At 45.0% G+C, this 26,147-nt stretch overlaps 1 protein-coding gene across 10 annotated transcripts in view; it reads right to left on the reverse strand.

Annotated features, from left to right (window-relative positions):
* LIMCH1 (LIM and calponin homology domains 1) overlaps positions 1 to 26,147 on the reverse strand; it is a 171,386-nt gene that overhangs the window by 82,335 nt on the left and 62,904 nt on the right. For 9 of the 10 annotated variants that reach the window (XM_081332433.1, XM_081332432.1, XM_081332441.1 and 6 more), the window contains 2 exons: positions 6,312 to 6,418; positions 2,046 to 2,076 (listed from right to left, as the gene is read on the reverse strand). In XM_081332433.1, the coding sequence (XP_081188559.1) occupies positions 2,046 to 2,076; positions 6,312 to 6,418 (138 nt within the window). The remainder of the gene's footprint in view (positions 1 to 2,045; positions 2,077 to 6,311; positions 6,419 to 26,147) is intronic. The other variant, XM_081332438.1, reaches the window with a different exon arrangement.

Consider the following 26,147-nt stretch of genomic DNA (forward strand, 5'->3'; position numbering starts at 1 on the left):
ATCATCATCATCATCATCATCATCATCTCAGGGGCTGCCCCAAAGAAGAGGGAGTCATGCTCTTCTCCAAAGCTCCTGAAGGCAAGATGAGAAGCAACGGATGGAAACTCATCAAGGAGAGAAGCAACCTAGAACTAAGGAGAAACTTCCTGACAGTGAGAACAATGAACCAATGGAATGACTTGCCTCCAGAAGCAGTGAATGCTCCAACACTGGAGACTTTCCAAAAGAGACTGATTTCATTTATCTGAAATGGTGTGGGGTCTCCTGTCTGAGCAGGGGGTTGAACTAGATGACCTCCAAGGTCCCTCTCAACTCTGTTATTCTGTTACAGGGACCGTTTAAAGCCACATCCTTTCAGAGTACTCTGAAATATTTCCTAATTTCTTTTTAAAAAATTTCAGGTTTCTCCAAGAAAGGACTGCTGTGATAACTCTGCTGGGATTTCAAATGAAAGCTTTGTAAAAAACAACAACAAAAAAACAACAACAAAGCTCCAGCATTTGGTAAATTCGCTCCAGCAACTTCCTAACAGGGCCTCTGCAAGTCATTCTGAGTAAATTTTGCAAAACGAAACACGCTATTTATTGCTAAACCTACATGTGTGCACGAGTTTTTGCTGGCGGGGGTGAGGGGGAAAGACCAATCACTCTCCTCAGGACAAGCCAGACACGATAAAGTAATATACTTTTTTTTTTTTAAATTAACCCGTAGCTACAATCATGGGCTTCAAAGTTGTATCGAAAAACTACGGCAATTCCTTAACACGACTGAAGGACGTCAGCCACATATAATGGGAATAGTCAGGAGTGCACCCATGAACAGTAACACCAGAAGTTGTGTCGGGCTTTGGAGAGTTTATCTCACTCTGGGACCAAGTGCATCTAAAACTTTCCTTCCTTGCCGGGCAGTGAGTCACTTGCCGTTCCTGGTTTCAATCAGGCTGACGGGAGGGAAAAGAGCTGCTTTGAAATTAAAATCCCGTTTGGAGGGAAGACAGGAACGTTCACAGGCAATAAAGCATTTGCACATGCCTGCAAAAGGGGCAGTTCACTCACTTAAGAGATAACAGCCCCTTTGGCTGCTTCGAAATGACTTCAAACAGACTCGGTTTGTTCATCGAACAAAAAATGTACTCCTTCCAAAGTTTTATTGTGCTGTTGTTGTTACTGCTATTCAAAAGACTTGTATTTCGGTCGCCACGGTATAAAAAAGATGCTGAGACTCTGGAAAGAGTGCAGAGAAGAGCAACAAAGACGATCGGGGGGGGGGACTGGAGGCTAAAACATATAGGGAACGGTTGCTGGAATTGGGTATGTGTAGTCGAATGAAGAGAAGGACGAGGGGGGACACGATAGCAGTCTTCCAGTATCTCAGGGGCTGCCCACAAAGAAGAGGGAGTCAAGCTGTTCTCCAAAGCACCTGAAGGCAGGATAAGAAGCAATGGATGGAAACTCATCAAGGAGAGAAGCAACCTGGAACTAAGGAGAAACTTCCTGACAGTGAGAACAATTAACCAGTGGAACAACCTGCCTCCAGAAGTTGTGAATGCTCCAATACTGGAGGTTTTTAAGAAGAGACTGGACAGCCATTTGTCTGAAATGTTATAGGGTTTCCTGCCTGAGCAGGGGGTTGGACTAGATGACCTCCACGGTCCCTTCCAGCTCTGTTTAATCTGTTCCTCCACTCTGCTGTGACCATGACGCTTTTGCTGTTAACTTATCAAAACGTGAGCAAAGTTAGCTTTACATCAGGGCTGTCCAACCTCGGCCACTTTTAAGACCTGTGGATTTCAACTCCCAGAATTCCCCAGCCAGCAAGGTCCACAAAGTCTTAAAGATGCCAAGGCTGGACGCTCCGGCCCCTGCGTTGCCAAAAGTTCAAAGTCCCCCTGCCCCCCCAAAAAAGATATACAGTATATCTTTTTTATCCATAGAAATATATTGGAGTTCCAACCTTAGTTACACACACACACAAACAACCAGAGAGACACCTATCCAGCACGAAGAGGGGGGTGGGAAAGGGCTGCACGTTTGAGTACTTACATTTTTCAGCTTTTTGCCAGCGTCAAGATTCCTGCGAAAGGAAGGAGGGAAAACATTTCAGAAAGCAGAAATTCCTTCCACGGTTTGTATAAGGAGGGAAGTCACATGTTTTCCTGACTCGCAAGAGCCAGCAGGATGTGTCTGCTGGCTGGGCAGCACGTGACGAAAGCGACTGCAGCAATTGATTGATCTGACAGCATGGAAGGACAATTTTCAAGAGTTCTTTCGATCCACCCAGCCGGTATTTGAGTTTCCAAAGAATTAAAGTTAAAAAATTTTTTTTAAAATTCCATTTACCGTATATCCCGCCCTTCTCCGAAGACTCAGGGCGGCTTAGAAGCTTAGCAGTAGCCTTCATTCTATGTATATGCCTGCTTATTAGGGCTTTTGGGCCCCCCCAAGCGGCATTATTACAAAGTCAGCTTATTGCCCCCAACAATCTGGGTCCTCATTTTACCTACCTGGGAAGGAGGGAAGACTGAGTCAACCTTGAGCCTGGTGGGACTCGAACCTGCACTAATTGCAGGCAGCTGGTGTTACTTAAGGAGGCATTAGCCCACTGCTCCACCCCCACCACCAAAATAAAACCGAGGCAAGGCCGTCCAAAGCCGAGCAGGCAAAAGAGGGAATAAACAAGGCTGGTCCTTGGTGCCCTCTTGAGCTGAGTTGCTTTCTTGCAGACATTTCGTTACCCAACTAGGTAACGCAGTCAGTGTTGGAAGGGAGTGAGGTTTGCGCATTAGCTCTGATGATGTTGTCTAGTTGTGTAACAAAACGTCTGCAAAAAGGAACCAAGCCCGGAGAGCACCAAGGACCCCAAAGGACACCGTAGTCCTCCTCCTCCTCCTCCTCCTCCTCTCCACAAATCCCACTCCCTTCTAGCACTGATGATGTTACCTACTTGGGTAATAAAACGTCTGCAAGCAAACAACCAAGTTCAGAGAGCACCAAGGACCCCACAGTCCTCCTCCCCTCCCAAATTCCACTCCCTACTAACAATTATTATGTTACTAAGTTGGGTGATAAAATGTCTGCAACAAAAGGATCAAGCTCAGAGAGCACCAAGGACCCCAGAGTCATCGTTGTCATCCTTCTCCTCCTCTTCTCCCATTGCCTTCTAACACTGATGATATTACCTAGTTGGGTTACAATACGTCTCAAAGAAAACCACCAAGCTCAGAGAGCAACAAGGACCTCCTCATTTCAGTCCTGAGCTACAAATGTTCTAATAAACAAGACATTCTTCTAACTGGAATAGCTTGCTAAAGTCGGAGACAAATTTTGGACAGTTGCTTTAGCGATGTACGATGGGTAGTAAATGGGGATATTTTGCGATGCCTTGTAAGCCCCAGCAGCAAAAGACTGGGCGGCTCTGTCCATGTTCACAGACTTTTCTTCCCTTCACTGTCCACGGGGGAAAGCTCGGTCACAAAGCAGAATCAAAAAACTGGTCTGAAGCAGAAGTGATGGGAGACAAAAGTCACCGGTAACATATTTTGCTACAATCTGCCTCTTAGATGCCCAGACAGGAAGCGCGGGGTTTCACAAAACTCAGCACACAACTGCGTCTAGAATCTAGAATTTTGTGTGTCTGTGTGTGTCTTCTTGAGCCAAAAGTCAGGACTGTCAGCAGTGAACAGAAGGCTACTGTTCGTTGACAGCTCATCATCCGGGAAACAGCTGGGATAGGATTTCTGTGGGAAATTACAGCCAGCTAGGAAGAATCTGGGATTAGGAAGGATTGTCTGTGTATCCTTCTCTTGCAGGCCATTGGCTTTTATTTTAGCTTACCCTGGACTCATCAGGAGCCTGTGAGCTAAGTTTAGTTGGATAAAGAGCATGACCTCCTGGATAGCATTTAGATTAAGTGAAATCCAGAGGTTGCCATGATGGGCGGGCCGCCCTTCCCAATGCTGGGTGAGCAGGACAGTTGCTGGGGGGATAGAACAACAAAGAAAATATTAAGGCTCTCAGCCACTTTGATTTTGTTGCATCAAAACTTGGAATGCAGAGAAAGAAGAGGGAGTCAAGCCCATCCTCCAAAGGGCCTGAAGAAGGCAGGACAAGAAGCAACGGATGGAAACTCATCAAGGAGAGAAGCAACCTGGAACTAAGGAGAAACTTCCTGAGAGTGAGGACAATTAACCAGTGGAATGACTTGCCGCCAGACGTTGTGAATGCTCCAACACTGGAAGTTTTTAATAAGAGCTTAGACCACCATTTGTCTGAAATGGTACCGAGGAATGGAAGGATTTATACTCCTTGCAGAGAGCTGGTCATTTGCATCCTTTTAGAGAGTCCTTGAGGCCACTTGGAGGTTTATCTGTGTCCTTAGAGTCACCTGAATGGTGCAAATGGGTGTGGAGCCTTCTTATAACTCTTTCAGCTGTTCCAAGAAGGCTCCACACCCATCTGCACCACTCAGGTGACCCTCAGACAAACCTCCAAGTGGCCTCAACGACTCTCTAAAAGAAGGCAAAGGATCAGCTGTCTGCAAGAAACATAAATATAAAAAACCTGAATCCTGTAGTCTGCTATCTATCTATCTATCTATCTATCTATCTATCTATCTATCTATCTATCTATCTATCTATCTATCTATCTGTCTGTCTGTCTGTCCGTCTTTATTTATTTATTTATTTATTTATTTATTAATTTATTTATTTAGGAAATCCTTTCATACATTAAAAAAAATGCAGATTCAGGTGACCCTGATAAGCCTCCAAGTGGCCTCAAGGACTAACTAAAAGGATGCAAATGGCCAGGTGTCTGCAAGGAGTATAAATCCTTCCGTTCCTCCACCATCCGGTCAGAGCCGAAGAAGCTTCTGGGATGAGAAGCGAAACATCTTCAAAGAAATACAAGAAAGTCCAGTTGCCTCTTGGGGGAAAAAAAGCACCTTTGGGACAATGATTGGACATTTCATGAGAATAGATACCTGTGTATTAATGATATTAAGCATTCCTGCCACCGATTAAAACTAGAAGTCCCAAAATGGTGCTTGGTGCCTGGCAGACTCCTTGGTGCCTGGCAAACCCCACACTTTGCAGTAAAAAACAACAATAACCCAGAGGAAACTAAAGTTTGACCGTGAGCATCCAGGGGATTTGAGAATGCTGTCCTGGTTCCGACAGATGAAACTCTTCAAAAGAACTTCGAGGCGTTGTTTACCTTAAAGAATCTTTATTCAAGTAGCCTAGCATCGGCATGGACACAGTCGAAGCCAAAATCTGAATTCCCCTCCCCTGAGCACATAGTATCAAAACACAATTCCCTCCTCCAATTAACAGTCCTAAATCACATTCCACAATTAGTTTGAAATGCAGGCTTCCCCTCCACTCCTCCAACCCGCCATTTCTTATCTCTTATTTCAAGAAACCTTGAATCACACACTACTACGATATTGTTGTGTCTAACTAACTCCCATACACATTCCTCCCCCTCCTCCCCCTAGTATCATCTAATTCTAATTCTAAGAGTAACGCACACGTTAAGGGAAATGGCGGCATCTCCATATGTTGTCAAAGCAAGAACATCCGATGTTAGCAGCGTTGACAAATGCAGTAGACAACCTCATTAGTTTTCTTTCTGCTATGGTCTTGTTTTATAGCCACCCACAAAAATGTGATACAAACAACAAAATGAATTTTGGTAGTTATTTTGGGGTTTTTTTAACGCATCCATAACCTGATGTCAAATGTGGCCAATTAAACCCAAAGTCCAACTTTCAAACTGCTTTAAGAGAAGGCAACATGAAAACGTGACTGATACAGATGGTCCTCGACTTACAACAGTCGTGTTTAGCTCAACATTTCTAAGTGAGGCATTTGCCAGGTGGGTTTGGCCCCGTTTGATGACTTTTCTTACCACCGTCGTTAAGGGAATCGCTGCAATGGTTAAGCTAGCAACCCGGTTGTTAAGTGAATCTGGCTTCCCCCATGGACTTTGCTTGTCAGAAGGTCACAAAGGGGAATTGCGTGACCCTGGGGGACGCCGCAACCGTCATAAATGCGAGTCAGTTGCCAAGCGTCTGAATTTGGATCATGGGACCACGGAGATGCTGCAACGGCCGTAAGTCTGAAAAATGGCCATACGTCCCTTTTTTCCAGTGCCGTCGTAACTTCGAACGGTCACCAAAGGAACTGCTGTAAGTCGAGGACTGCTTGTAATGGATTGAACGGCTCAACATTTCTTTCTACGCAGCCTTATATTCCAGGTATGTTATCCTCTTGGGATTCCAGAAACGTCCGTGAGTTTTCCACTTACTTGACGGTTGTTCGGCTTGTGGTCTCCTGCAAGTCTCCTGGGTCAAACAGCTGAGATTCCTTCAGTCCCACCTCCCTACAACCTCTTAAGAAGAAGGCAATGTTGTCCTGAAAGGAAAAAAACAAAATATGATATTTGCACGGTTGACACAAACATCTTTTTTCCCCCCAAAAAAGGCGACTGGACTTTTCCCCCCTCAAAGACGTTTGCGCTTCTCCTCCGAGAAGCTTCTTCCGTTCTGACTGAATGGTGGAGGACGGAAGGCTTTAAATTCTTTGCAGTCATCTGGACGTTAGCGCTCTTTCTGAGAATTGTGGAGGCCACTCGGAGGTTTATCTGTGCCCTCAGGGTCAGCCTGAAGGGTGCAAATGGGTGTGGAGCCTTCTTGCAACTGCTGAAAGGACTGTGTGGTAGACTGGAGATAGATGGTGTTGCATCCCTCCCCCTCTGTTGAGGGAGGGGCTGTTCAATCTTAATGTAGATGGCCTCTTGAACTCCTCTTTCAGCAGTTCCAAGAAGATTCAAAGAAAAACAAGAAAGTCCCGTTGCCTCGTGAAAAAGCACCTTCTCTCCTTGGTGAGTTTCCATCCGTTGCTTCTTCTCCTGCCTTCAGGTGCTTTGGAGAAGAGCTTGACTCCCTCTTCTTTGGGGCAGTCCCTGAGATATTGGAACACTGCTATCACGTCACCCCTGGTCCTTCTTTTCATTAGACCGGATACATTAAACTAGAAATTAGGAAAGATTTTGCCAACCAAAGAGGGACTACAGACGTACAAGAGAAGAATCCTCCAAGTTATGGCTTCAGGTATTTACATCTTGAAAGGGCCAATTAGCAAAAAAATGTGTGTCTGCATGTATGCATCTTTGGACCATTTGGCCCACTTAAGACTAACCCCGGGTCAACAGCAAGCCAATGATTTGTACCTGAATATATCCCATCTGTAACCATGGTCTCCATTTTTTAATGGAAGCAGTTAAGGTCCAAAAATTGAAACATCATCATCATCATCATCATATATTGTGGGACTTCCGAATACAGACAGATTGCCATTTGGAACACAACACCCCAGATATCGCAGTCGTAGAGAACCGAAGCGTACAGTTGATTGATACCGCTGTACCAGGAGATGCCAGAGTCGAAGAAAAAGAACTGGAAGAAATTACGAAATACCGCGACCTGGCTATCGAAACTGCACGATTATGGATGAAACATGGAACAGTGATACCCATTGTCATCGGGGCACTGGGAACTATGTCCAAAAACTTTGCAAAACACATCAAGAAATTGCAGCTTCCTGCAATAACTCCAGCAAAGCTACAAAAAACTGCGCTATTCGGAACATCTTACATTTTAAGGAGATACCTGGTTGATACCTAGGATGCTGGCAGCAGCCCGTGTCAACCATCAGTGCCAGTCAGTTTGAGTGTTCAGTTGACTGAGTTTCATGTTTTATGAATAAAAGTTTTATCATCATCATCATCATCATCACCATCATCATCATCTTCCCACTGTATTTCAGCATTGCAGGATTTCATGTCCATCAGCCCATATTATTAAAAAAAACATTTAAAAAAATCCAGTAAGACATTAGTTCCATTGAAATCAAAGGCAAGGAACCATCTGCATAATCAGCAATGGAATTTTAAAGAAGAACACATGTACACATTTTTACAGCTTTTCCAGCAGTCATTGTTTGTTGGCTAGTCCTTTTCTGGGCCAAGGAAAAAATGGAGAGAGGGAGATGTTAGGAAATTAAGGAGAAACTTCCTAACATTGAGGACAATTAACCAGTGGAACAGCTTACTTATGGAATGGAATGGAATGGAATGGAATGGAATGGAATGGAACGGAACGGAACAGAACAGAATAGAATCTGGAAGGGACCTTGGAGGTCTTCTAGTCCAGCCCCCCGCTTAAGCAGGGGACCCTATCCCATCTCAGACAAGTGACTGTCTAGTCTCTTCTTAAAAACCTCCAGTGATGGAGCAGCTACGATTTTTGAAGGCAACTTCTGTTCCACTGGTTAATTGTCCATACTGTTAGGACGTTTCTCCTTAGTTCCAAGTGGCTTCTCTCTTTAATTAGTTTCCAAAAATAACAGAGTTGGAAGGGATCTTGGAGGTCTTCTAGTCCAACCCTCTGCTCAGGAAGCTTCTCCTTAATTCCAGGTTGCTTCTCTCTTTGTTCAGTTTCCAACCATTGTTTCTTGTCCTGCCCTCTGGTGCTTTGGAGAATAACGTGACTCCCCCTCTTCTTTGGGGCAGCCCCTCAAATACTGGAAGACTGCTATCATGTCGCCCCTATTTCTTCTTTTCTTTGGACTAGCCAAACCCAAGTCCCGCAGCTGTTCTTCCTACGTTTTAGTCTCCAGAAGTTGTAGGGTTTCATCACTGGAGTTTTTGAAAAAGAGACTGGACAGCCATTTGTCTGAAATGGTCTAGGGCAGACATGTCAAACACAAGGCCCGGGGCTGGATGCGGCCCACGAAGTGGTTTCATGTGGCCCGCGAAGTCATCCTGGAAACAGTGAGGGAACGGCCCCCACTGCCTTGGCCCTGGCCCAGAGACCCTCCTCCTGCCAGAGACCCTCAGATCTGTCCCACTCCTGCCTGGACCCCCATAGGCACCCTTGATGCGAATGATGTAGAGCTGGCCATGCCCACCCAGTAGGCCATATGCACTCTAGCCACGCCCACCCAGTAGGCGTGAGGGCAACCGCAATGCTGATGCGGCCCTCAATGAAATTGAGTTTGACACCCCTGGTCTAGGGTCTCCTGCTTGAGCAGAGGGGTTGGACTAGAAGACCTCCAAGGTCCCTTCCAGCCCAATTCGGATGGATGGATGGGGTGTTGTGTCCTTACACCGAAAACTACTAGGGGTAGGAAAGGGCTTTGAGTAAGCTTGGGGGGGGGGATCAGCTTCAAGCTTGCTCTGAGTCATGAATATTCACTGGTTTTAGCAGGGCTGGTGGCCAAAAGAGGGGGAGAATGAGATGCTGTGTTAGCTTCCTTGAGGAAGGGCAGAACATACATTGAACAAACAAACTGTCAGATCCGCAGAATCGGATCCACATGTTAAGCCCCAGTGAAGATGATTTACGGCTGAAGCCTATCCACAAGAATCTAGTCAATGAACAATCAGCACTAAACTGGCGCTAGATAAGAGGCAACTGGAATTTCAAGTGAGGTTGGACATAAATTGCTTGCTGGAATGTAATGACTCTGGGCTGATTATTTACTTGACTCCACCCCCGGGCTGTGGATGTCCTTCTTCTATGCAAGTACTTAAATAAAAAAATATAAACCAGGACTTGAAAGATGAACCAATTTAATCAGAATAGAGCTGAAAGGGACCTTGGAGGTCTTCTAGTCCTCAAACAGGGGACCCTGGCCTAGACCTTTTCAGACAGATGGCTGTCCAATCTCTTCTTAAAAGTCTCCACTGATGAAGGACCCACAACTTCTGGAGGCAAGCCGTTCCACTGGTTAATTGTTCTCACTCTCAGGAAATCACTCCTTAATTCTAGGTTGCTTCTCTCCTTGATTGGTTTCCATCCATTGTTTCTTGTCCTGCCTTCTGGTGCTTCGGAGAAGAGCTTGACTCCCTCTTCTTTGGGGCAGCCCTTCAAATACTGGAATGCTGCTATCATGTCACCCCCGGTCCTTCTTTTCTCCAGACTAGCCAGACCCCAATCCTGCAACCCTTCGTCATACGTTTTAGTCTCCAGGCCTTTAATCATCCTAGCTGCTCTTCTCTGCACTTTTTCCAACGCTCAACATCTTTCTTTTTTTTAATGTAGTGACCAAAACTGGAGGCAGTGTATTCCAGGTGTGGCCTTATTAAGGCTTTATAAAGCGGCACTAATACTGTATGTGATTTTGATTCTAGGCCCTTGTTTATCCAACTTCAACTGGTGCAGAATGCGGCCGCGCGAGTTGTGATGGGGGTTTCCCGATACTCCCATGTAACACCTCTACTCCGCGAGCTGCATTGGCTTCCGGTTGCCCTCCGGGTGAGATTCAAGGTGCTGGTGATGACCTATAAAGCCCTGAATGGCGAGGGTCCGGGACATCTGAGGGAACACCTGCTGCCGGCATCAAGCTCCCTTCGTCCAGTGCGCTCCCACATGGAGGGTCTTCTCAGGGTGCTGCCGATAAAAGACTGTCGGCGGATAACACCCAGGGGTAGGGCCTTCTCAGTGGGTGCGCCTGCCCTCTGGAACCAGCTGCCCGCGGAGCTTAGGACTGCCCCCGACCTCCGTTTGTTCCGCCGGGACCTGAAAACCTGGCTCTTCGAGCTTTCCGGCCCAGGCTGAGAATTTTTAACTGGGGTTTTTAATTCTAGGGATGATTTAATCTTTTTTAATTTGTTTTTAACTTTTGTATTGGTTGTTTTAAATGCCCTGTAAACCGCCCTGAGTCCTTCGGGAAAGGGCGGTATATAAATTTAATAAAATAAATAAATAAATAAACCAAGGACTGTAATTAGCTTTTTTTTGGCTGCCACCGCCTCACACTAATTTATTACGTTGGGATAGTTCAGTATATATGAATGAAGTGTACAAAATTGTTTTTTCTCTCTCTCTAAAATGGATGACACGGATGTTCCTCGGGAAGGTAACAAGTGACACATTTACAAATGAAGAGCATGGAAGGATTCAATTTATGGATTCAGCCATAAACTGAGTTAATGGCATAAGGCTCAGCTTTAGGGTGCTTGTGGCCACCCCAAGCCACTAATGATGGATTCAGTGGTTCACCCTTTAGCTCCTTAGCTCAGATCTCAACCCACAGCTGTAACTTCCAAAAATACAGCTGCAAGACAAGAGCTTTTAAAAGGTTTTCTCATCCAGTTCACACAAAATGAGACTTTTTTTGTTATTGAGTTTAGCTTGTCACGTGAACCCACTGGCTGTGGCTTAAAAACAAAGGATGATTTAGCGCTCTGCGCAAACTGAGCTAATTCTTAGTCAACGTTTAGTACAGGGGGTCTTCAAACTTGGCCCTTTGATGACTTGTGGACTTCAGCTCCCAGAATTCCTCAGCCAGGCAGAGGAATTCTGGGAGCTGAAGTCCACAAGTCATCAAAGGGCCAAGTTTGAAGACCCCTGAATTAGTAGCTTAACAAGGGTATCAACCTAACTATTATCATCTTAGCTTTCATCGGCCTGGATATGTCATTGGATTGTTTAAAGAATTTTCTTTCTTTCTTTCTTTCTTTCTTTCTTTCTTTCTTTCTTTCTTTCTTTCTTTCTTTCTTTCTTTCTTTCTTTCTTTCTTTCTTTCTTTCTTTCTTTCTTTCTTTCTTTCTTTCTATGATAAATATTTCTATGTTGCAGGAAGAAGCCCACTTTTCAACATGAAACAAATGCCTGAAACGTTTAAGAGCTAACTTAGCTGGCCAGCTGGCAAGCTGTAGCAAATCTCTCGTAAACAGTGTTGCTTCTCCATGCAAAGCCATCCATCATTCTCCTTCATCTTCTCCCCCCCCACACACACCCACCCCGGCCACACACACCCCTTTCCAGTTTTCTGCTCTTCTCCTCTGGAGACAAATGAAGCAGTGCTATCTTTCATGTCAAGCCGATCAATAGGAACCAACAGCTGCCCCCCCCCCCGCCGCCAGGTCCTTCCCGACAGCGAGCGTAAACACGGAGACGAAGAAGACGGTCACGGCGGGATGGCCAGCAAAAGCATGAAACTGGGGTTCAGGGGTGGGGGTGCTGCTGCAGCTGAAGCCCAGCATGGCTGCCGATGGGGAACAAGTAGCCACGACGACGCCTGCCCCTCCGTGCCTTATTCCCCAAAGCAAGCCACCAAACAGCCGGAGCTGCCCTTAGATGCAGCTGAGGTTCACTGCCTTCCTCAAATTCCTTTCCTCTTCTCCCCCCCCCAAATTAAACATCCACTTCTGACTTGCCAAAGGACACATTTCGGCAAACTCTTAACAGTCTGGCTGGCTTCCTTGAGACAAACATAAAGGACTCTGCGCTGGTGCGGATACTACCGCTACATAGGCCTTGAGGCTTCCCTGCTGTTATACAAAATAAAGAAGATAAGCAAGATCCTTGTGTCAACTTCAGGGTCTCTCTCTCTGTCTCTCTCTCTCTCACACACACACACAGACACAAAGCAGACAACCAGGGTGGTGCATTTGTGAAGGCAATGGACTAGGACCAAGAACACCCAGATTGGAGTCCTCAATCCAGCTGCGTGATTAAGCCTACATCTATCAAGCTGAATTAGACCACCACGGCAGATAATGGGACCTCGGAGGTCATCCAGTCCGACCCCCTGCTCAAGCAGGAGACCCTGTGCCATTTCAGACAAGTGACTGTCCAGTCTCTTCTCAAAAGCTTCCCAGTGTTGGAGCACCCACAACCTCTGGAGGCAGGTTGTTCCGCTGGTTAATTGTTGTCACTGTCAGGAAATTTCTCCTTAATTCCAGGTTGCTTCTCTCCTTGATGAGTTTCCATCCGTTGCTTCTTCTTCTGCCTTTCAGGTGCTTTGGAGAACAGCTTGCATGATCATGATCCTCATCTCTGCCTTGCACCTACCAACATTTATTAATAAAAATAATAAAGGCGGTCTGTATAGAAATAGATAATAGGAACAATGTGGACTCATCCATATGTATAAAAAAAGGGGTGGACCTTTCCTGCATTCTCCACACGATATTTTCCCACAGTGAAAGAGCAACCTAAACTTCTCCCAGGGCGTTTTCCCCCAAATATGTCCCAATTTTCTGCTAAGCCTTTAATCTAACGGCTATTTTAAATCCCTCACACAGTAAGGAATAAATCTTCCTATGTCCCTTCGAAAACAAACAAGCATTAACTCCAGCGCAGTATGTAAAAGATACAAACGAATGGTGATTTATTCCCGATCCGGATCTTTTTAAAATATTTTTTATGCAACAGCTTTGCTTACACAAGCCTTTATACCCCATGACTCAGGCGAGGCAAGTTCGGGCTTTTTTCCTCTTGTTTTTTTTAAATTTTTTTAATCTTTCCAAGGAAAAAACATTCCAAGGGTCAACGGGACTGAGAAATTCAGCTAAAGAGCTATTAAGAGTCGTGTTATCGGGAATCTTTGCCTGCAAGATCTTCTGTTTCTGATGTCTAAAGCAAGGAAGGCCTGGATAAGAAGCAGACTCAAGAAAAATAAAGTGCTTTATTTGTGATTCGATTAAAAAAGTACATGGTGGTGGTGGGGGGGGGAAACATACAGCTAGTTCTCAACTTATGGCCACAGTTGAGCCCAACGTTTTTTGCTTGAGTGAGACATTCTGCCCCCTTTTACAACCTTTTCTGCCACTGCTGTTAAGCGAATCACTGGGCAGGGGGTTGGACTAGATGACCTCCAAGGTCCCTTCCAACTCTGTTTATTCTATTCTAACCATAGCTTTGCAGTCAAATAAAATAGTGGTTAATCCTGGCTTCTCTAAGCGAAGCCAATGTAGCCAGAGAAGGACCACCAGACCCTATAATCCTTTTAATCAGTATTGGTTTAAGAACAAAGGCAGGACTTGTAACCCCTCAAAATACAGAGTATTTTTAGTTATTACATTCGGCAACTACAGGTCCCATCAGTTCATTTCTTCACCGAGCTCTTCCTGGGCGCACAAGTGCCAAAACAATTGGGATAAATCAGCACGAGCCGTTTATCCTTAAATTGTTTATTACTTGCCATGCCTAGCTTTCTTTTTGTATCCCAACGGCCAGGCTTGCAAGGCCTTGTCATCTAAACAAGTGCTTCGAATTTTGCCTAATATTTCAGCTACTGCGTTTTGCGTCACTAAATATTATTACAGTCAGTTGCACAGTCAGCCAGATAATTTTTAAAAAAAAAAAAGAAAAAAAAAGATTGGGACTTTTGTTCACCCTACTGAGTCCTTCCCCAAAAGCCAGGATAGGCAAATGTTGTTGTTCCAATAATATTAACAGTATTGTCGCAAGGTAAGCTGTTCCAAGCAAAGCTGCCTTTCGCAATGGACCGGTGATTTTGCCAATGCTGACGGGGCTCAAGTGGGGCTTGACTGTTTTGGGAGGGTCTATGAGAATTTGTTGCAGCCAGCGTGGGACAACTCGCCGTGAGACGAGAGTTGCGCTGATATCAGAGACATTGTGGAATAGAATCATTAAAGAGCGCAAAAGGAAGGACAGAATGAAGTGTGAATGACAAAAATTAAAATATTTTTTTTATTCATTTTAAACAGTTACATTGTTAAATTGGCCTGCAGCAATCAGTCCCATGGCGAGGTGGCCATGGCAAGTTGTCCCACATTGAGTTGGCCATGTTGGGTTGGCCATGGTGAGTTGGCTGTTGCAGGTTGTCCCATGGTGAGTTGGTCACGATGAGTTGGCTATGTTGAGTTGGCCGTAGTGAGTTGGGTGCGTTGACTTGGCCATGGCGAGTTGGCCGTGGCAAGTTGTCCCACGTTGAGTTGGCCATGGTGAGTTAGCTGTGTTGAGTTGGCCATGGCGAGTGGGCCATTGCAAGTTGTCCTGAGTTGGCCAGGGCAAGTGGGCCATTGCAAATTGTTCTGTGTTGAGTTGGCCAGGGCAAGTGGGCCATCTTGAGTTGGCCATGGTGAGTTGGCTGTTGCAAGTTGTGCCATGTTGAGTTGGCCATGATGAGTTGGCCGTGTTGAGTTGGCCGTGGAAATTGTCCTGCACTGAATTGGCCATGGCGAGTTGGCTGTTGCAAGTTGTGCCATGTTGAGTTGGCCATGATGAGTTGGCCATGTTGAGTTGGCCGTGGAAATTGTCCTGCACTGAATTGGCCATGGCGAGTTGGCTGTTGCAAGTTGTGCCATGTTGAGTTGGCCATGATGAGTTGGCCATGTTGAGTTGGCCGTGGAAATTGTCCTGCACTGAATTGGCCATGGCGAGTTGGCTGTTGCAAGTTGTCCCATTCTGGTTTCGGGATGGCACCCAAGAGGCCTATTACTATTGGTGCTATCTTTGCTTTCTTCTGCCACAGTCGTTCTATTTCTCTTTGCACGACTTTAGATTTTGTGATTTCCTCCAGGTGTTTCTCTTCACTTCTGCTGTCTCCAGGTACAGGTAGTCCTCAACATATGACCACAATTGTCGTGTGAAAAATGGTCAGAATTCACTTTTCTTCTGTGCCGTTGCAATTTTGAACAGTCACTGAACGGACTATCGTTAAGTTGAGAATTAGCTGTACTGCCACGTCCACTTAGCCAGACTTTTTTTTTTGTCCTTCTTATCAACAATTGCTAAGTCTGCAGTTTTGTGTGGCCGATGCTTGTCTAGAAGTCCCCAGAGCACTTCAGATTCTTCACTTACGACTATTTTGTCTATTTTTATTATTAATATTTCAAAGCACGTAAGGCAAAGCATAAGCCATCCACCCACCCACTCTTGGCACCGGGGAATGTCTCTTTGTCCAAGTAGAGATTAATGTGAACTGACCTGGCTTTTCTACAGTGGGAACTGTCTGAATATAGTTACCAAATTCATACAAAAAAAATTAGTCCTTGTTTTTCTTCCTTTTGTTCTTCCTGGCGGAAATGGGAATACACACAAAAAAGAAAAAACGAGAGGGTGCCAAATACTCAGGGGCGGAATGAAAACATAATCTCCGGACAAGGGAATTGAAATGCAACGAGCAGAAATGTTTTCTTTGACCCCCAACTAGACAAAATTTCAAGTACGCCCCTGTTGTTCTATATATCATCCAATCGCACCGTTGCCCAGCTGCTCGCTGAAAAAAAAGGGGGTTATGACCATTTTTCATAATTATTATAATGATGGCAGCATCCCCCGCGGTCGTGTGATCAAAATCCAGGCACTTGGCAACTGACTCATATTTATGACGGTGGCCGTGTCCCGGGCTCCTGGGGCAAAGCTCGCTTAAGGAATGTCTCACTTACCGAAAAGCGTTGGGCTTAACTGTGGTCATAAGTTGAGGAATACCTGAATATTTTATGTTCCCCCCCCCCCGCCCCTCATTGCTGTGTATACCTTTCTATGTATCTACAGCTAAAAGGTAAAGGTAAAGGTTCCCCCGCACATGTGTGCTAGTCGTTTCCAACTCTAGGGGCCGGTGCTCATCTCCGTTTCATAGCCGAAGAGCCAGCGCTTGTCCGAGGACGTCTCCGTGGTCATGTGGCCGGCATGACTAGACGCCAAAGGCGCACGGAACGCTGTTACCTTCCCACCGGAGTGGTCCCTATTTTTCTACTTGCATTTTTACGTGCTTTCGAACTGCTAGGTTGGCAGAAGCTGGGACGAGTAACAGGCGCTCACTCTGCTACGCGGCACTCGGGATTCGACCCGCCAAACTGCCGATCTTCTGATCGACAAGCTCAGCGTCCTAACCCACTGAGCCACCGCGTCCCTATCTACAGCTAATATAATGCAAAATAGGTGAACATCGGCATTTCGAAATAAGGGGAATAAAAGTGGTGCGCTTTCCATTTCGAAGCGTCCGATGAGAGAACATCTTAAGGCAGAAAGATCTCAGGAACGAAAAAGAACGCCTCATTTGGCAAAATTAAGAGACAAGAGGACCATCAGCAAGCAATGTTTCTAGAACAGAATTTCTCAACTTGAGCAACTTTAGCCACTCAGGCTGTTTCTTCTCCATTATATTTTTTTGAATCGAATCACGAATAAAGCACTTGATTTTTCTTGAGTCTGCTGCTTACCAAGGCCTTGCTTTAGACCTCAGAAATACAGCGGGGAAGGCAGATTCATTTAACAACCGTGCCACTAACTGAACCACCGCAGTGATTCACTTAACGCCCTGTGGCGAGAAAGGTCATAAAACACGGCAAAATTCGCTGAACAAATGTTTCACTGAGCAGCAGAAATCTTGGGCTGCATTGTGACGGTAAGCTGAGGACTACCTGTATAATGCAAATTCTCAGGGCCCGTCCTCGTCCATCTGTTTTAAGGAACAAAAAAAAAAAACACGTTATTCCTTTATCCGCCAAGCAGTCACCCATGATAGTTTGTAGGTGGAAACTTGGGTGGCAAATAGCTTTAACCGAGACAAAACGTATGAACGGATGGGCACACGAACAGATGGTTAATTCTCCCTCTTTTGCGAGGGAATGAAGCCTGCGGTAAATTCTACCCTTTTTAATCGATGTAACTTTGCAAGATTATTTCGTGAGCTCTCCTTCATCACGCAGCTGAGGGACAGAAAGGAGATTTGGCTTGGTTGCATGTTTTCTGACCGGGCTATTTTTTTATTTTTTATTTTTTGCTTTTGGGTGGCTCAACCTCATCATTTGTTTCGCGAAGCTCAGTCCTAAGCAACAGAACGAAAAGACCCTGGCCCAAATCCAAGCTGGGCGACTGAACTCAATGGGGTTTAAGTGTGTCAGATCGCAGCCATTCTAATTTTCTCTGTGCTGTGTTTGGTGTCATATTATCTTTGCATGAAGAATCTCTCAATTCCCTCCTCGGGGTACCACCAAAGTATCTGGGAACCCATCTAATCGTGGTGCGTTGATTTTATTCCCAACTTTTTTTAAAAAGAAAAAAACAAAACACTGTCAGCACTTGGCAAAGGCCGAGGTGGGAAAAGAAGAGAGAAGGGAGAAAGAAGGAAGATTTCGGGGTTCCCAAAAGCTAAAGGAGCTGCCTAAACAAGCCTAAAGGACGCTGAGCTTGTCGATCAGAAGGTCGGCAGTTTGGCGGGTCGAATCCCGAGTGCCGCGTAGCAGAGTGAGCGCCTGTTACTCGTCCCAGCTTCTGCCAACCTAGCAGTTCGAAAGCACGTAAAAATGCAAGTAGAAAAATAGGGACCACTACGGTGGGAAGGTAACAGCGTTCCATGCGCCTTTGGCGTCTAGTCATGCCGGCCACATGACCACGGAGACGTCCTCGGACAAGCGCTGGCTCTTCGGCTTTGAAACGGAGATGAGCACCGGCCCCTAGAGTCGGAAACGACTAGCACGCATGTGCGGGGGAACCTTCACCTTTACCTTTTTAAACAAGCCTATTCTGCGGTTATTTGCGGGGGGGGGCTCTGCAAAAGAGGGGCTGGCATTTTAGGCTGAGCCAAGACAGACAACGCCTCCCCCTCAACCCCCCCCCCGTAGTTTATAACCATGGAGGCGATCTTGGAAGACTTCCTTCTGTTCCCAAGGTACAGGTAGTCCTCAGCTTACGACCACAATTGAGCACCCAGTTTTCTGTCGCTAAGTGAGGCGTTTCTTAAGTGAGTTTTGTCCCATGTTACGGCTTCCCTTGCCACACTTTTTCAGCAGTTCTTAAGTTAGTTAGCCCGGTGCCTTTCCGACTGACTTGGCTTGTCAGAAGATTACAAATGAGGATCACGTCACACACACACACACACACACACACACACACACAAGCAGTCACTGCAACCGTCGTAAATATGAGTCAGTCGCTAAGCATCTGAATTTTGATCATGGGACCTTGGGGGATGCCGCAACCGTCCTTAAGTCTGAAAAAGAGTCATAACCCCCCCTTTCCCCCCTGGCATTGTTTTACTTTGAAACAGTCACCAAAGGAGGTGTTGTAAATTGAGGACTATCTGTGTTCCACCTTCCTGGAAGCATATTCTCCCCCCCTTTTTAAAACACACTGTAGGTCCTGGTTGAAAGAGGTCAAAAAGATTCAAAAGTGAAATCAAAAGACCAAAACGCCAGATATGCAGAGTTGAACAACAGAATTAACACCAGACCAACAACCAAGAAGTAAACAATACCTGCAGAAGAAGTGGCGAAACATGGGGTGCGGGGTGAAACGAGGACTCAGCCTAGAATCTCTACGTAGCCACAGACTAAATCCAACCCCTTCTTGAATTCCATTGGCCCTTATCTAACGCCAAGCAGGGGCTGACCACTAATTGAAAAGGTTCCTTTGCATAGGTGTGAGTAGCAATAAATCAGTTTAATTGGATCTTCATGTATGAAACTGGTCTTTCATACCCATGTTTCTCCCAAAATAAGACCGGGTCTTCTATTAATTTTTGTTCCAAAAGGCGCATTAGGGCTTAGTTTCTGGTTAGGGCTTATATTCGGGGAAATACGGTACTAAATCCGTCCGTCTGGCTGACGATCTTAACTGGGGCTTATTTTGGGGGGGTGGGGCTTATATTACGAGCATCCTGAAAAATCGTACTAGGGCTTATTTTCTGGGAAATACGGTACCTAGCAATAGCCAAGGAACTACCAACTCAAACCAACAAGCTCACAGTAAACAACAGCATAACTCTGCAACCAGAAAGCATATTCCCACCAATACTGACAGCCAACCAGGCCAAACCCCAGTCCTTTTCTAGCACTGATGATGTTACCTAGTTGGGTAATGAAACGTCTGCAAGAAAACAGCCCAGTTGAGGGAGCATCAAGGACTCCACAGTTCAACCCTGAGCGAGAAACGTTCTCTCTTATATCAGTTAAAGATGTCAATTTTGGCTTAGGATTTAAGCAGTGGTGGGATTCAAATTTAATTTAATTTAATTTAATAATATTTCTATACCGCCCTTCTCCCTGAGGACTCAGGGCGGTGTACAGGGCAAGAATAAAACACAGAAATTTACAAAAACTAAAAGATGATTAAATGCATGCCCGATTAAAATACAATTGATACATAGTAAAAAGCCCCAATAAAAATAATAAAAAAACAGGTGGACCACCGGTTCTCTGCGTGGATGCCGCTTCCGGAAGTCTGTTCTGGGCCTGGGCAACAAAAAAAAATTAGCTACCGGTTCTGCCAAAGGGGTGCGAACTGGCTGGATCCCACCACTGGATTTAAGACTGGGCTTTGGGGAAGAATAGCACATTCCTCACGTTTTTGCCCATAATATGTTCACCAATCAAAACTCCAAACACAGATCTGATCAGTTCTTAGATCAGAAGCACGCATGTGCCCCGGATCTTTTCAACCGTCACTATCAAGAGCTCAAAAACCCACCAAGGGGAACTCAATCTCAATCAAACTTTTTATTAAAATGAAACTTTTCCTGGTCTGAGAATTAGTTCCAGCTGACAGGAAGGCATGGAGCTTATATCTCTTCCATCCAGAGATCAAAATGCAGGCATCCTTCATTTCAGAAGCACAATGGAGAAGACAGAATTGGCTAAAAGCGTAGAAACCTTTGCCTGCTGCAACCTATTCAGAAAAGGACCCAGTTTGTTCAGGTATTAAAATACCTGAAAAGATAAGATTATTATTACCGGGAAACACCGTGACATCGGGAGGTCCATTCAGACAATTAAAAGAAGAGCAAGGAGATAACAAATGTGGCCGCGTCCTTTTTTTATCTTTCTAAAGCAGGTAACACGGAATAAAAGGATGTTTGGTTCGCAAACAGAAGCCATATTGTGATGCCATGCCTTTTGTTCTTGCAGTAGCAATGTGTATTTTGAACATGAATCCATCAAGATATCTCACAATGGAAAGCTGGCCCTGGCTCTCGTTTTGTTCCCCAGTCTTGCTCCAGGATTGACCCAAACCCCGACTTCAGAGGGTCAACAAAAAGGAAGGACACAAGAGCATATTTTGTAAGGCTTCCTTTCTTCACAGTTGTTCAGACTGAAAATGAAGTCTGAAAATCTGAAGGCAGGACGAGAAGCAACGGATGGAAACTAACCAAGGAGAGAAGCAACCTAGAACGGAGGAGAAACTTCCAGATAGGGACAACAATTAACCAGTGGAACGACTTGCCACCTGAAGCTGTGGATGCTCTATCGTTGGAGGTTTTAAAGAAGAGATTGGACAGCCGTTTGTCCTAAGTGGTACAGGGTCTCCTCCTTGATCTGGGGGTTGGACTAGATGACCTCCAAGAGACTTTCTAAGTCTGATTTTTCTATACAGGTAGTCATCAACTTACAACAGTTCATTTAGCGACCGTTCAAAGTTACAACAGCACTGGGAAAAAGTGAATTATGAGTTTTTCACAGGTGCGATCTTTGAAGCGTCCCCAGGGTCATGGGATCAAAATTCAGAGGCTTGGCAACTGGTTCATATTTATGACGGTTGCCGTGTCCCGGGCTCACCCGATCCCCTTCTGCGACCTTCCGATCTTGCATGAGTCAAGGGGGGGAAGCCAGATTCACTTAACAAACGGGTTACTAACTTGTCAACTGCAGTGATTCACTTAACAACTGCGGCAAGAAAGGTTGTAAAACGGGGCGACGCTCACTTAGCAAACTGTCAACGCTGCCAACATCGGATGTTTTTGCACTGACAACGGATGGAAATGTAGCCATCTTTTTCCCCGTTCGCTTTTAGAGTTAGATGATGCTGTGGGGGGGGATGGGGATGTGAATGAGAGTCCAGCTAGACATAACAACACTAAATGTAGCGTGAGAATCAAGGTTACTGAGCCCAGAGCTGATAAAAGAATTGGCGGGCTGGAGAGCTGCAGAGGAAGCTAATTGGAGAATGTGATTTATGACAGTTAATTGGAGGAGGGAATTGTGCTTTGATACTAGGTGCCCGGGGGTGGGGGTGGGATTCAGCTTTTGGTTTTGATTAGGTAAGTGCTGATATTCTGCTCCTTGAATACAAGATCATTTAAGGTAAACAATGCCCCGAAGTTCTTTTGAAGAGTTTCATCTGTCGGAACCGCGACACAAATGTCTCACTTAACAACAGGAAAGGTGGGTTCCGTTGGGGCAAGGGCTGCCTGTATCCTGCCTCCAAACCCGTTTTTGAAAAGAAGGATTCTTTTTCTGATCGTACACCCTAGAATTGTTGATCAGAAACACTTGCGCCTCTCCACCGACCCAAGTTGAGGATTGCTGGTCTGCAGAAGAGGAGAAACACAAGGTTTATCCTCAGCCCTCATCATAAACCTGCCAATTTCCCCAGGCGAGATTGCTTTTTCTTTTCCCGTCTTCAAATGCCATTTCCTTCCATTTCTCCGTGGGCGAGACAAGAAAGCGTCTGTTGACTTTAGCAGATGTGTTTCATCTTCCCAGATAACAAAGGAGGGGGAGGGAAAAAAAAAAGGATTTCGGGGTTGTTGTTTTTTTCCCCCCAATACCGTGTTATTTTCAACCAAGTGGGTTGTTATTTTAAGAAAAAAGAAAAAAAAGAAATAAAAGAACGAGACCGGGGATTGCTAAGCGAAGGAAGAGGAAAAGATTCTGCTTTTGCAGAGTTTCTTTGTTCCTGTAAGAGCCAGGATTTAAAAATAATAATAATATGGAAAGGGGGGGGGGCTTGGGGACAGAAAGGGAAATAAATCTGTGGAATCCCAGAGTTTGGAATGAAATGAGCAGTTGAGAACCCCAAACAAATCTCTCTTAGAAAAGCTTGTATTTTAACCTCTTTCCCTCCATTCTTCTGCACCTCAACCAGAACTCTTCAACCATTAGAGCAGACCAGAGTAGACTAGAATAAGAAATAGAAATAGAAATAGAAATAGAAATAGAAATAGAAATAGAAATAGAGTGGAGTGGAGTGGAGTGGAGTGGAGTGGAGTGGAGTGGAGTGGAGTGGAATGGAATGGAATAGAATAGAATAGAATAGAATAGAATAGAATAGAATAGAATAGAATAGAATAGAATAGAATAGAATAGAATAGAATAGAATAGAATAGGGAGTGGAGTGGAGTGGAGTAGAACAGAACAGAATAGGACAGGACAGAACAGAATGCAGAATGGAATAGAATAGAATAGAATGAAAAACAATAGAATAGAATAGAATAGAATAGAATAGAATAGAATAGAATAGAATAGAATAGAATAGAATAGAATAGAATAGAATAGAATAGAATAGAATAGAATAGTAGAATAGATTAGAATAGGAATTGGGAGTGGAGTGGAGTGGAGTGGAGTGGAGTAGAACAGAACAGAACAGAACAGAATGCAGAATTGAATGGAATGGAATGGAATGGAATGGAATAGAATAGAATAAAAAATATGGAATGGAATAGAATGGGATGGAATAGAATAGAATAGAATAGAATAGAATAGAATAGAATAGAATAGAATAGAATAGAATAGAATAGAATAGAATAGAATAGAATAGAATAGAATAGAATAGAATAGAATAATAGAATAGAATAGAATAGAATAGAATAGAATAGAATAGAATAGAATAGAATAGATATTGGAAGGGTTAGGGTTGGGTCACCATGAACTCATAGAGCAAAATTGACATAGCCATCAAATTCAGAGTGCTTTTGTATGGCACTGACTTTTCTAGCCTGCCCTATCTACTGTATGTTTCCTGGTAAAATACATGGGAAAATCCCATTGGAGGAAAATCCCACTTAGAGTTAGGTCACCATGAACTTGTAGAGCAAAATGGACATTGTGAACAAACTCGGAGTGCTTGGGTATGGTTATGAGGGCACTGACTTTTCTAGGCTGCCCTATCTATGCTTTCTGGTAAAATACATGGGGAAATCACCTAGGAATAGGGGTTTTGTGTGAATCTAATGGGTGCCATTTGTAATGTACTATCCCACGCAAACCCAGCTAGGTTTATTCAGGTACCTATAGTTAAGCCAACCACAGCTTAATACAATGCAAGAATTGCAGGTCCATCTATTGTTAAGTTTTGAAAAATCAACAGAAAACTCCCCTCCTTGCAAAATAAGGATCAAAGACAAGGCAACTGTATAGTTGAAATGCAAAATAGATTTTTGCAAAATAGAAATGAGATTAAACACTACTAATAATGGAAGGAATTATAAAGCGAAGGTACGATGAAAAAAATGGGAAAAAGTCTGTCTCTCTTTTTTTTTTTGGTGTTGGTGTTGGTGATATGAATGCAAAAACTGAAAGAAATTGTTATTCACTCGCAGAACAATGACTGTCCCAAATATGCCGAAAGTAATCTGCTTTAGGCTGGCATAACATTCTTTCCAAAACAAAAATGAAAATCCTGATTAAATGCCAACGTCTACACCCATGCAAATTCTTGGGGGGGGGGAAATTGCCAGTTGTGTAATTGTAATCCCATTATAAAATACAGCTCCCAATCTTTTTCCCTGTAACATTCCGCTTGGAAAGAGATTTAACCAATTCATTGCCTGATGCACTCTTGAACACACACACATAGAAGACATAGAGACACAACACACAACTCCGCCCAAGATCTCTGATTCATATGACTATCAATATTGTTCTGTACCAGCCTGCTACCGGCCCTGCAGAAAAGGCAGGGACAACCCCTTTTTCAAGAAGGCAAGAGGCTGGAATTACGCCTGCCAAATTTATTGCAACAAAAACAAACAGAACAAGACAAACCAAGAAACAGGAGCTTTAAGAAACAGGAACTATCCGAGCGGTTGCCTTCAGCAAACCAGCCCTCCCCACACATTCCCCTTATATAGAGTTCAGGGCGTGGCTTCTCTCTGCCTCCTTCCGAGAAGCCCCATTGCCTTCCTCTGTTTACTCCTAATTGACTGCCTCCTGCATCGGGCATCCTTGAACAGGGCCAGCTGTGGGTCATCTTCATCCACGCTGTCAGGCTCACACAGCTGGGTCTCCGTGGTGACCAAGTGGGAGGGGCCTGGCTGAGGGCTATCATCAGCAAGATCTTCAACCCCCTCAGCAAGGTCTTCAACACCCCCCTCCTCCTCTGAGTCGTCCGACCCAACTGCCGAACCCACAGGCTGACCCTGAATCACAACAAATATGCGAGTAGTTCTTGACTTACAACAGCCAAACTCAGAGAGCACCAAGGACCCCACAGTCTTCCTCCTCCTCCTCCTCCTCCTCCTCCTCCTCCTCCCCCCTTCTAGCACTGATGATGTTCCTTAGTTGGGTCAAGAATACAACCAAGTTCAGAGAGCACTAAGGTACCCACAGTCCTCCTCCTCCTCTTCCCCCTCCTCCTGCCCCAAACCCCACTCCCTTCTCGCACTGATGACGTTCCCTAGTTGGGTCATGAAACGCCCATGAATAAAAAACAACTCAGCTCAAAAAGCACCAAGGACACCCCAACGGCCGCATTACAGTGAAAAGACGAGCAGCTGTTATTTTTCTGCTACAGTTTTTCCCCTCCGCTAAATTCCTGCACTTCTTTTTCCCCGAATCAAAGCTCAGAAATAATCAATTTAATGCCACCTCCGAGTTCCGGGATACCCTCTTTATTATTAACCCTTCTGGGGTTCTCCCCTCTTCCAAAGGGGAAGCGATTGATCAGAACTGGGAGCGGACTCTGGACAAGGCTGTTCTTTTCTTTGGAGGCACCACGTCTTTCAAAGGCATAAGCCAACATTTAGCCACTTAACTGGGAATGTTAATCCAGAGCCGAAGCGAGACAGGCGTCTAAGGGGCGTGCAGTTCAATCATTCAGTTTGCCCTCCGCTATTTCCTACGATTATTCCTGACTATTATATTCCTGCTCCCTTCACCCTGGGGCTGTCAATGTCTCAATTCCCATCGGAGTAGCCTAAGGAACTGAAGTCACGCCATCAACATCCAGACAAAATAAAGATAAGCCCCAAGCAACAAGGAATTCCTTTTCTCCGAGACTATTTCAAACTGGGGAAGAAAAAAAACACAAAACGAAACAAACACAAATCCTTCTGTGTCAACCACACCTCGGGACTTCAAAGTTTGAGCAAAAGTGGTTTCTTCGGCCACACAGCTGGATTTCAGTTCAGATCTCTGGGGGTTGACCTGTGTCCTCAGGGCCACCTGAGTGGTGCAAATGGGTATGAAGCTGCCTTGGCTGCAGGCCTGGGTCCCTTCACGGCTGGAGACAGGCGCAGGCGGTTGGGGATGAGGACAATGACAAACCTCCAAGTGGCTTCAACGACTCTCTAAAAAGCATGCAAATGACCAGCTGTCTGCAAGGAGTATAAATCCTTCCCTTCCCCGCCATCCGGTCAGAGCTGAAGAAGCTTCTGGGATGAGAAG

The sequence above is a fragment of the Vipera berus genome (assembly GCF_964194415.1).
Source record: "Vipera berus genome assembly, chromosome: 7".
NCBI lineage: Eukaryota > Metazoa > Chordata > Lepidosauria > Squamata > Viperidae > Vipera > Vipera berus.